Source organism: Acartia tonsa, chromosome 9 (genome assembly GCF_053477335.1).
Source record: "Acartia tonsa isolate MP-2025a chromosome 9, ASM5347733v1, whole genome shotgun sequence".
Taxonomy (NCBI): domain Eukaryota; kingdom Metazoa; phylum Arthropoda; class Copepoda; order Calanoida; family Acartiidae; genus Acartia; species Acartia tonsa.
The window spans coordinates 44625918-44638796 of NC_137268.1; the positions used below are offsets into that span (position 1 = coordinate 44625918).

Here is a 12879-nt window from a genome sequence, read left to right on the forward strand (position 1 = left end):
TATTTAAAGTAAAATAAATGAGTGGGCATAAGATATACATATGTAACCATTTCTCTCAAGGCAGGGTCCCTGTCCCAATTTCTATTGGGTCTTTGAAATCAGCCATTAGCGTCGGAGATATAAACACACCCGAGTACCTGCAAAAGAACAAAAAGCAATTTGCTAGCAGACGAAAAAGACCTCTGCCACTTGGGGCAGGTATCGTCTAATAAAACTTAAACATATATTTCTATTCAAATCCAAAAACCAGTTTTACTACAAGTTTCCACATCAAAATATCTGAAAATTATATGACAAATCAACATCTACTTTATAACTCACTTCTTATTTTTTCTAAATACGGATGGTGTCTTCCTTGTTTAATTTGAAAATGCGCAAGTTTAGATTTATTTAATTCTTTTCAACTAATAAAAAAAGTAGTTTCTATCCAAACAATGATTTTTTAAATTTTATTTTAAAGAAATCGTTATCAACAAGGATGACAATATTCATATGTATATCAAAGCACAGAGTTTGAAATAAATGTAAAAAAATCGTCAAATTAAAGTTTAAAGAAGTATTTAGGTTAAAGATAAAGGGAATATTTCTCAAAAAAAACTAAGAACTACTGTGTCAAAAGACAAAATTTAGTTAAAAAGTAGTTAATTAAAAATCATTAAATATTTTTTTTTAAGTTCCCCGCAAAGTACCAGCAAGTGCCATACCTGATTTAATTATATATTTACATATTACCTTCCAAGCTGATAGTTGCTATTAAATATAAATAATACAAATATGTTATAGTGTCATTATTTACAAATGCAACTATTCTAACATTTAAACTTTTAAAAAGCGAACCTTTTCTATGATAAGGGTCAGTCCGTCCATTCGTCCAAGACAGATAGCTTTTATCGTTAATTTAAGCATGTTAGAATTGTCCTATAGTATTCCTGTAGTAGTAACTCTATAATCATTACCAGAATGTCCGTATGTCCATTTTAAACATGTTGATTTTTCTACTTTTTTAACAGCTAATTTTTAAGTGATCTAATTATCCAATTGATCTGATTTTCTATAATCAAGTCCTAAAAAGGACGTAAGTATGTCCATAAACATTATACTGTATAAAGCAGTTTTTCAACAAATTTACTTACAATTTTGCTTCTACTCTTATTTACTAAGTATATTTGCGATAACTTTTATTTAATAGATTCTTCCAATTTTTAACAAATACAAAACAGCCTGCTTTATTGCTTCAAGAGCCATGTCAGATCTATATAGGAAATAAATGTCTATAAATGAGCTCAAATTTTCCAAGGATTAAATGTTTAAAACTCATAGTGCTCCAATAATCCTCATTAAAATCTCATTGACCAACGCGATAAGACCTTTATTCTATTTGTTTATGGAATAAATAAAGTTTTACAATCCATGTTGATATTTGAATTACATTGAAGTATCTAATCTTGATTTAATAAACAAAAAAATATACGTTCATAATATAGAAAATCTAAGAAAACTCTGTTTTAAAAGAATTCGATTGTGGCGACACTTTCGTAGTGTTCAAATATTAAAACTAAAATTTTAATCATATTAACCCTTTGGTGATGGTAATGAAAATAAAAAAAATAATTGAAGTAATCTTTTTAAAATCATTTAAAATAATAAATATTTACTTCTTTCTTTTAGATAGTAATGGCGAGGGAGGAAAATTGAAATAGATAAATAGATATGTACTTATAAAAAAATTAGCCAATAGTGAGATAGTTATATCGAGCCAACTCTAGTACATTTATATTCTGATTATTCAGTTCTGACACTATACATGTGTTAATGTTCGTTTGTCCTACCGTATCAGTGCTTCGATTTTATGGATGTTGTCATCCTTGTTTTAACATAGATTGTTTAGGAACTTTATTTATATTTAACAGAAGCCTACATAAAAAAAACGTAACATCAAGATGCGAGGATTGATTGTTCTGTTATCTGTAAAGTTTAGCTTTGAATCCGATTAATATCCGCGGGATTAGAACCGGTTCTCAGTCATGATGAAAAAATCATATATGCTTCGCATTACAGACGATTTTGAAAATAAAAACCATAAAGAAATAAAAGTATTGTTAGCAACACTGGTTTAAATCTTATATTTTTTCATTTTAATGTCCGCGGAAAGCAGTCTAAAACACGATGCGATGAATGACTATTCTAAAAGATACAAATTGTGTACGGGGAAGAAAATATCTTTTCATGGTCTATGAAATTAATTTGTAAAATGCAAAGCTTTTCTATTATTGTGTTAGTAAGTCACTATGTCATATAATCAATGTCTAAAGCATTTTTAGTTATAACAAATTGGCCATAACTAATTTTGAATTGTTTAGTGACTTTTTATTGATGTTGTTATCCTTGTTTTTTTTTAATATTTAATCTTTAAATCTCATTCCTATTAATCTTAGATTTATGAAACTTTGAATTTATTTTTCATTCAACATTAAATTAAAATAAATTATTAAAAATAAAGTTCTTGTTAAATTTAAATTAAAACAAAATGATTTTGTTCAATAGTAGCGAAGCTTTTAAAAGTACAGTTATCTTGCACCGCACATATAAATGCGCGAAAAATACTTATTCTACGCATGTTTTTTTAGTCTTTTCATAACACACACGTTCGTTTGGCAGCTAGTAGCTTTTAAAGGTCTTAGATTTTTGAAGATAATCGTTCCCGGGAACATTCTACTGTGAATTGCACTAGATGCGATTTTTAAAAGCGAAGCTTTTCTATAATTAGGGTCGGTCCGTACGTACGTCCGTCCGAGATAGATAGCTTTTATTCGTTAATTTAGACATGTTAGAATTGTCCTATCGATTTCAAACTTTGCATGATGATTCCTGCAGTAGTTAGGTACGATTTAGAAAGCGTAGCAACTCTATAATCATTACAAGAATGTCCGTACGTCCATTTTAAACATGTAGATTTTTCTACTTTTTTAACAACAAATTTTTATGTGATCTAATTATCCGTTTGATCTGATTTACTTACAATTTTGCTTCGACTCTTATACATTACTATTTTGTTCTGACATTATACAAGTGTTAATGTCCGTTTGTCTTACCGTTTCAGAGCTTCGCTTTTATGGATGTTGTCATCCTTGTTTATTTCAGTACTTAATATAGAGTAATAGAACATTCGACGCTATTTAGAAGCCTTAACAAAAATTTCGTATAATTAATTCTATCTCAAAATACTGAAATAGATGTCATACCTGCAATTTCAGACTAATTATGATTATAGAGTTAAAATGTTTTCTAAATTTGAAAATTGAAAGAATCTACCCACGCCTAATTTAACTTTATATACAAAAGTACGGTCTGATTCAACATGTGGAAAAGCTTTGCTTTAGGAGAAAAAATACAGATCTTGTACTTGTTTCTTGCTAAATATCGTAAAAAGCAGACATACACGGGTTATTTATTAAAAAGTTTTGCTTCTAAAAAATATATAAATTTTATTATGAATTTATATATAATTAAAACAAATTAAAGTTTAAAATGAAACGTTAAACTTAAGATTAATTGCTCTCACTTGAACCAAAGTTTTATTGCAATTCCAAAGAGCAAAGACAACAATTATTAAAAACTAATAGAATTAGATGTGCTGAATTTTAATTTCCAAATGTGTACGCAGTTTCCGCGGTGTTTCCTCGTCCTATCTCAATATTTACTACTAGCTAAAAAAGCTTCAAACTTCCAAATTTTCAAAATTTTGAACGAATAAACGATTATTGAGATAGGATGAGGAAACACCGCGGAAACTGCGTATACATTTGGAAATTAAAATTCAGCACATCTAGAATTAATTAGAAATGGATGATTTAAGATAAGTTTCTTACTTTTTTTTATTAGCGAAGCGCTCCTTTAATTCACTTTTTCTGTCTGTCCATCAGTCAATCCGTAATACTATGGTGTAAATATGATTTTCTCTGCTGCTATTTAAGATAGACTACTGGTTTTTTTTGTTTTTTTTTATAAGATATGCCTCACAAAAGAGAATACAGCCTATAATTTACTTAGTTCATCGATAGAAAAGATAAAGATATTTTTTTTAAATTTTCAATTGTTTGATAATCGTATATTCTTTCTTTTTCCTTTTTATTTGCTGTCTAACTCACTTTTTCCATCCAAGATTTCTTTGTACCTTGCTACTTATGGATAGAGAGGGGTTTTGGATAATCCCTCCCTCACATATCTCCATTTGGTTTAAAAGTTTTTTTTTGTTGGGTTATGTAATTTTTCTTTGAAGGTACTATATGGCTCTCGAAGGTAGATCCATCCTCCCAATAGGTACCATTTTCAACATCTCATGTAAAATATAGCGTGATTCCAGCTTGAAATCAAGCACGCTAACATTTATGCTAAAGTCAAAGAAGATAAAGTTCAGAATTGAAAACCTTAAATATCACTTGGAAAATTTAAGAAAAGTTATGCATGCGCATTAAAAATATCATCTCAAACTTAAATTGTACAATTGTCCAGTTGGGACAACACTGAAATGATATGTTTTTAAAGAAAATATATCCAAAATTATTACATTTAATTTATGTTAATATAATTTTGATTATGGTTTTGCACACAATATAGTTTTAATCCATTGTGTATTGGAGAAAGAGTGTTGAATGCCAGTCGTTATGACTTTTAGTAAACGATTAAAGAACGCATTTATCTGGATAATTTCTAAAATCAAGTAATAATACAAGTTCCAATTTTATTTCAGGCTAGCCAGGCAGAATCTTCTACCTGAATTCTATTCTATACTTTATCTTCTTTGGCTATGTAAAGTGCCGCCGGTTTCTAAACTTATTTATTTTTTTTTATTTTTGAACAAAAAACTGAAGACAAAATATCTATTTAGATATGCAAATTTTATCAATGGACAATAAATAAGTTACATTTATTGCACTAATATAGCAATCTCAATAATAAATTACAAATATCACAATTATTTAGAGTACAGTACAAACTTATATCACATCAACTAGATTTAAAAATGTAGAAATAAAAATAATTTGAAATTTTTATTTTTTCTTTCCTTGTCCCGTGCAAGCACTGATTGTAAAACCTAAATATAGATAGATAGATAGATAGATAGATAGATAGATAGATAGATAGATAGATAGATAGATAGATAGATAGATAGATAGATAGATAGATAGATAGATAGATAGATAGATAGATATATAGATAGATAGATAGATAGATAGATAGATATATAGATATATAGATAGATAGATAGATAAATAGATAGATAGATAGATAGATAGATAGATAAATAGATAGATAGATAGATAGATAGATAGATAGATAGATAGATAGATAGATAGATAGATAGATAGATAGATAGATAGATAGATAGATAGATAGTAGATTCTTCATAAAGAACATAAATTTGGAAAATTCGAACATGCAAGATATGTTCATAATCCCCCCAAAAAGTGGGGCTATTTGATTTCAGCATTAAGATAGAATGATAGATATGCTACCTGAAGGAGTACACAAGAGTGAAGCTACAGTGGAGGTTGCTGTGAATGTTGTAACATAAGATATGGAGTTAGAAGTTGTCCAGTATAACATAAACTAAACAATACAGAAATATGTTAGTCAATCCTTCTAGAAGTTTTAATGTAATTAAATTGATAATATAGCAATTACAGTAAGAAAATTTACTGCTAAATTTTTACATATACTGGAAAATATTTCCAAATTAATCTGTCAATATAATGTTTACATGACAAAACTTGTAATTTCTACTTCATTCCTTATTATGAAAATACAATAAATAACTTTTATTGGGTTTATCATCAATTTTTTTAAGTTGTTATAGTTTGAAGTAGTTTTTATGACAAAGACCTCAATCAAAAATTTTCATTTTCCATTATTATGATGATATGAAGCTTTAAATGATTTTCAATGAGAAAAAACTGCTTTATCGTTATTCTGTTGACATAGGATTAAATGATTAAAATTTTTACCTTAGCTTTTCTATTCTCTCCTTTGACTAGGTTATCAACATCTTCTGAGCTGGAGTCAAGATCTAAGCCTTCCCTGTTTAATATGAAACTTTCAGATATTACTGGATATATTATTACTTGGATTTTCATGTTGTCTAATAAAGAGAAAACGTAGTGGACTTAAATAACAATTACCCATTCCACTCCTTTTCCCAATCCCTCCCCACCTACAGGATGATCGAACTTACCTATAAACAAAATTCTATATACATCCACTTTTACAAAAAGCAAGAAGATAGAAGTACAAACATCCTGTTACCAAAGTACACATGATGGTGTATAAGCATTTCCATATTCTCATAATTACCTTAAACTTTTTGGTCTGACTATAGTGTTAGGATCAAAATCATTGTTCAGAGGATCAGAATTCATGAAACTAAATCTCTTCTTTCTTTTCCTAAATTTATGTATCAATATAATTATATTCTATGGGTGATTTTTACTGGAAGGTAGTGTTACCCTGCCCCAAAATAATTATAAATATTCCCTAGGCCTATGCAAAGCTTCACTGTAAATTCAGAGGTAAGCTAATTAAGCTACACACAGACAACATCATGTTATCATTATATGAGGATATGAATAAATAAATAATAAGCCTTACTTATAACATTATTCTTTATTAAGAATCAGTATTCTGAAAATCAGATGGATATGACATATAAAATTGTTGTTAAAAAACAGCATGTTTTAATTGGATGTACGAACTTTATGGTTAAGATTATAGTATTGCTCCGCTTTCTAAACTCTACCTAACTGTTATAGGAATTATCAAGTGAAATCTAAATTAATGAATAGAGCTAACGGTTATTGATGTAAGAAAATCTTTGCTTTTAAAAACTCACCCGCAAGCAGCCAAAGTATTACTTGACACCCAGCATTGCTAAAAACAAAAATAAATCAGATTTATTCTTCAAATTAGACAATATAATAAACTCTAATACTATTTTTCTATTCAAAACCAGGGATCTAAAGGGATAAGATAATGGCAGACAAATTGATATACATCCACAATAATGATACATAAAATTACCCCTATTGTAGATTACAATTAAAGGTTGAAACATTTGGACACTCAAATTCAAATAAACTCCCCAAAGTTGTTAAGCCAACGAATAAGAGAACGTTAGTTTAAAAACTTTGGTGGTTAGTTTAATAAACAACTCAATGTCCTTTTTCAACCTGATACAAAACAGTTGAAAGATATTGGAAAGCAATTGCCAGTTTGCCAATATTGCCCAACTTTTATTTTGATTTTGAAATAAAGTTATGTCTAATTTCTTTCCCTTGTTATTATTATGTACAACGATCAACTGGAAATTGATTTTCCATTTGTTCCCTAATTTCCGAAGTTGTACGACAGATATCCCAACTATTGCAAAAGCAATTTTCAGATACATCATCATTAATTTAAAAATAAGAAATAGGACGACTTATTATACATTAAATTTTTTTTAAGTTTGAAGCTTTTTTAGCTAGTAGTAAACATTGAGATAGGATGAGGGTGATACGTACAAAATCGGAAACTAAGATTTAGCAGACCTGTACAACACCTTTATGTATTGTATTTGCATGATACTTATCTAAAATAGCAATGTTTTGACTAAACAATTTAATAGAAATATTTTAAAATTAAAATTACTCTAATGCCAGCAGAAAACAATCATATTATATTAGAAAATTTAAAAAAAACATGTGAGAAAAGCTAAATAAAAAAGTGTACATTTTAGTGGTTTTACTACTTCTTTCCTTTCCTAGAGCTGCTAAATGATTTACAAAATATTTAGTTTTTTTCTTGGTTGTACTACTAAACTAAAATTTGCTAAGAATTGACAAATGAACTTGAGATGCAAATAGGAAGGATCACTGTGAATGTAAACAATATTATTCTTGCCTGCAGAATTAATTAATTTACCAGGGAACAGGGACAGTTATTCTTATAAACAATTCTAAGTGTAAATTTTTCCTTAATCGTCTACCCCTCCCCCCTTCTTGTTACTCACTTCCCTTTAGTTACAGCACAAAACAAGTTTTACGCGTTAATTGGTGCAAACTCTAATATCCAAATTTTCAGCAATTTTTAAATTGAATTTATTTGCTGAATCACAGCCAATAATCAATGCTAACAAAAACTATTATGAAGTTGAAGACTTACTGTAGTAGTTGAAATTGATGAGGTGACTGTGCTTGTGGAAATCATAAAGAATTTAGGTTGTCTATAGATTCCCCTAGAAAAATTAAAAAGAGGGTTAGCTTAATTTTATATTTTTGATGATTTACTTATAACACTTTATAGATAAACATTAAAAAGTTGATGCTATATAAAAGGTTTAAAACCCTTCATGTTAATTTTGCAAATTAGATACATTTTTGCATATGTATTTGTACCCCCCCCCCCCAAAAAAAAAAATATTTAAAAAAAAGGTTTTTTGGTTGATTTGCCACCCTATTGAGATTCATCCCATTCCTCTAAAAATTTCTTTTGCAGCCTTAGAGTTAGGATTTCCCATGGAGTAAGAGAAGGGACAATGGGCAATCAATTCAATTTAAGAGTATTTGCTGAAAGGCCACGAAATCTAGATTTATCCAGAAAATTTGAAGAAAATTGTAAAGGATGTGTTAATCAAATTTATAAAACTATGAAATAAGAAAAAAGTTCTAAGAAAAAAGCATTCTCACATAAACGACCCATTAAATAGTGGATGTAATTATTCTTTATTTCTCCCTGAGGTAGTCATTTTTTCCCGGAGGTATCATTTATTTCCCTGAGGTATCATTTATATCCCTGAGGTAGTAATTATTTAGCCTTGATGGCAACCGGTGAACAGAATCTCAGTTCTGCACCACAAGCCTTGCATGACTGAAGTTCCCATGTCTATACAGTCATATTTATATGAAAATATTTTTAGGAGATTTTTGATTTTTTTTTTGAAGATTTTAAATTTTTTTTGAAGATTTTAGAATTTGTATTAATTACTAAAAGAAAGCATAATTACCTAAGAGAAATAAATGACTACCTCAGGGAGAAAAATGAAAATTAAAAATCAAAATTAAACCACATTTTAGCATAAAAATGAGTTTTTGTTTAAATGAGAATGATATTCCTATCCAGTTTTTGTTTAGGGATGAATATTTTTTGCCCTCATGAATAAATAACAATGGGCAACCAATTATATTTAAGAGTTTTTGCTGAAAGGCCATGAAATCTAGATTTATCCAGAAAATTCGAAGAAAATTGTAAAGGATAAAACCATGAAATAAGAAAAAAGTTCTTAGAAAAAAAGCATTCATTTGAAAATTAGATTACCAGTACATCAGACTGATGTAACCATTCTATACTTAATTACTAGAAAAATCTCCCTGGAACTCATTCATCCTATATTCATAAATTTTAAAATGCTACCAAATACAAGAATTAAATTTCAGGGTTCTTAGATTGTTTATAACACAAATATCACAATAAAGTTTTTTTGGAGAAGAAAAAATTGGTAAAACCAGCCATCTAATAACAAATTTTTCTGTCTGCTATATTCAAAACTAACTCAGCGAGTTTGTGGCAATGATGTGCTATTACTTAAAGTCAGTAAGAACCTGCTAAGTTTTTGCATATTCCCTCTAAGCCAGTACCCAAAGTCTGAGACTCCTAAAAATTGAATATTCGATCCATTGTCCCCTCCCTGATTCTAACATAGTCCTTTTACATTTTAATAAAGCTCAGGAAACTGTAACTCCTAAGGAATTTTATAGGATTTGACATATTGAAAACATAACAATAACCTTTTTACTGGATTATTAGCAAAAGCACATCCCACAAATAGAAGCAGTATTGCACAGATTTTCATTTTTTCTTCTAGAAATAAATATACAGTCAATAACTATGTGGGGTAGATTTAAATCAAGGAAATACTTACACTTCATGATCTAAATCAATAAAAATGACCATTACTAAATATAATGTACTATAAGATTAATAATATAAGTTTTTCTTATATTTAAAAGTTAAACATTTCTAAAATATAGTTGGTTCATCCTTACTTCCAAAACAGTTATCTCTTTTCATTAATACTGATTCCTATTACAACAAGGTACAATGTTACTAGAGATGCATCTCTTTAATCAGGTCATAAAAATGTTTGTATGTCCTTAAACAGTAGCCTGCATTTAAGCAGTATTGCAACAAATTTATTTAAAATTTTGTTGTTTTAATTAGTTCTGACAATCTACAATCTAATATTCGTTGTTTTACCGTCTCAAAGCTTCGTTTTTATGGATGTTGTCATCCTAGTTTTCTCAATATTGTACAATAGTTTTATTTATTAACTTTTAAAAATATTTTTGTGTAATGTTTTTTTTGCAATGTTAGTCTGTAAAGAATTGAAAACAAACTAAATCACTAAAACTACAAATCCTAATTACATGATAAAAATAAATATGATTTTTACATGGGCCAATGCGCTGTCATATTTCAACCAGGAATGTGGTGAAGGGTAAATGAAAATGAGAAATAGTTATTTATCGCATCGTATTATAGTCAGGATTCCGCGTACATTAAAATAAAGAAAATAAAAGATTAAAACCCGAGAGATCGAAGGCCTGGGCTATCAAAGTTGGAATAATTATTATTCATTAAATATATTAGTGAAAAATTGTTTATAATACAATGAGAATGTTTTATGAGAACCAGGTCTAATCCTGCGGATATTTATCGGTTTCAAAGCAATTTTTTAAAAGCGAAGCTTTTCTATAATTAGGGTCGGTCCGTACGTCTGAGACAGATAGCTTTTTACGTTAATTTAGGCATGTTAGAATTGTCCTATCGATTTCAAACTTTGCATGGCGATTTCTGTAGAAGTTTGGTATGATTTAGAAAGCGAAGCAACTCTATAATCATTACCAGAATGTCCGTACGTCCATTTTAAACATGTTGATTTTTCACTTTTTTTAACAAAAATTTTTTATGTGATCTAATTATCCGAATGTTCTGATTTTTGGTATACTGATTCATGGGACAACAAAGTACAATATTATAAGCAAAGCAACTCTATAATCAAGTCCTAAAAATGTAAGTATGTCCATAAACATTATCCTGTATCAAGAAGTTTTCAACAAATTTACTCACAATTTTGCTTTGACTCTTATTCATTTATATTCTGATTATTCAGTTCTAACACTATACAAGTGTTAATGTCTGTGTGTCCTATCGTTTCAGAGCTTCGCTTTTATGGATGTTGTCATCCTTGTTTTCTTATTTTTAATTATCGCAATGTTCATGGAAAGTGTTCACGATAGTTTTTGCGTTGATGGCAGCTAGCAAAATTACCAAATGCCTAGTTATTATGAATCTATTAATAATCTAAGCAAGGATAATAACTTCCAAATAGTAGCTATATGTTTGTTAGTTTTATGACAAAAATAAATTAAACTTGAAAAGTGCGTAGGTAGGTAACCATATTTGCTTAATGAGACATTAAGTGAAACAATTAAAATTTGGTAATTTTAGTGTTGTTTCATCCAGAGCTGGATCTTTAAATCATTTCAATGGTGCGCTAAATCGGGGTGCGCCGAATTTCAGCCAATCACAGCGCGGCATTTCGTAAAATGCTGTGCTCTCATTGGTGGAAAGTTGGCTCACCCCGATTTGGCGCAACATTGAAATGATTTAAAGATCCAGCTCAGCTTAATTTTCAAGTAACATTTTACTTATGGTGTAAAATTAGCATGGGGGGTTAATAATTACCCCCCCCCCCCTAAACTTTTGTGGAGGGAGAGATCATCTGATCAAGGTTGCCAGAGCTGGATCTTTAAATCATTTTAGTGGTGAGCCAGATCGGGGTGAGCCAACTTTCCACCAATGAGAGCACAGCATTTACTGAAATGCCGCGCTGTGATTGGCTGAAATTCGGCGCACCCCGATCTGGCTCACCACTAAAGTGATTTAAAGATCCAGCTCAGAGCAGAATAAGACATCTACAAATTATGATTTCATAAATCAGCTTGATTGTGAAAATACTTAAAATTGTCACGCATGGATTAGGAATCAAGGGTAAAAATAATTTATGTTTGCCATGAATTTATTTCATTTTCAGCGACGCTGCTCTACAGACCTTTGGTAATTATGCGTTGTCGGTCACACTTTTGTTGTACGCGTTTTTTGTTTTGGTTCATAAACACATGCACTTTATATTATTTGTTAAGTAGATTTCCTACATATCTTATTCTAAAATTGGTAAGTTCTTTTTTTCATTTGTTCGTATAGAACTCACAAACCAATACTGTTTGAATTCTTATTGTTAAGGAAAGCGTCATATAGAACCTTGGATGGTTTTAGGCTACTTCAATTATAAAATAAAGTATTTGGACATATGGTTTTTCTTCCCTCAAATAAATAGCCCCTAAATATTATCAACTAAAACACTATGGACATTAAGCATGTTTTTTCTATTTTGTTTTGATGAAAAGCTTCGCTACAATTAGACCTAACTGCCCCTGTATTTATCTGCCGTAACAATTACTTTTTAGATTGATGTACTTTTTATAATAGGGATAGGTTTTCTAAAATATTACTGGTTCAACTTTTAAATTATATAAGGGAAGAGTAGGTTGCGCTAAAAAAATCTTAAAGGTGTGAGTTTTAAGGCTTAAAACTTGTAGTAGAACGATAATATTTACCAAATATGTGTATTTCTTATTGAAAAGAAGTATAGACAATTTTTTAAGTTAACATAAATTTTTATCGTTCTACTACTGTTTTTAAAAGCGAAGCTTTTCTATAATTAGGGTCGGTCCGTCCGTACGTCCGTCCGTCCGAGATAGTTAGCTTTTATTCGTTAATTTAGGC

General features: G+C 29.4%; 1 protein-coding gene across 1 annotated transcript; it reads right to left on the minus strand.

The window, feature by feature from the left end:
• Positions 1-4866: 4866 nt before the first annotated feature.
• On the minus strand, positions 4867-9887 carry LOC145327895 (uncharacterized). The gene is made up of 7 exons (XM_080171425.1): positions 9819-9887; positions 8197-8269; positions 6887-6924; positions 6352-6441; positions 6006-6078; positions 5517-5610; positions 4867-5095 (listed from the first exon to the last, which is right to left on the minus strand). The coding sequence occupies exons 1-7, from the start codon at positions 9881-9883 to the stop codon at positions 5052-5054; spliced, it is 477 nt and encodes a 158-aa protein (XP_080027551.1). The 5' UTR covers positions 9884-9887; the 3' UTR covers positions 4867-5051.
• Between the last annotated feature and the right edge of the window lie 2992 nt (positions 9888-12879).

Bases quoted from the DNA above. Each gene is read 5' to 3' on its own strand.
- LOC145327895 (XM_080171425.1), bottom strand. From the start codon at position 9,883: ATGAAAATCTGTGCAATACTGCTTCTATTTGTGGGATGTGCTTTTGCT. The intron at 6,925-8,196 runs GTAAGTCTTCAA...TTTTGTTTTTAG, and splicing joins CATCAATTTCAACTACTACA to CAATGCTGGGTGTCAAGTAA. The intron at 5,096-5,516 runs GTAGCATATCTA...ATCTATATTTAG, and splicing joins ACTCTTGTGTACTCCTTCAG to GTTTTACAATCAGTGCTTGC.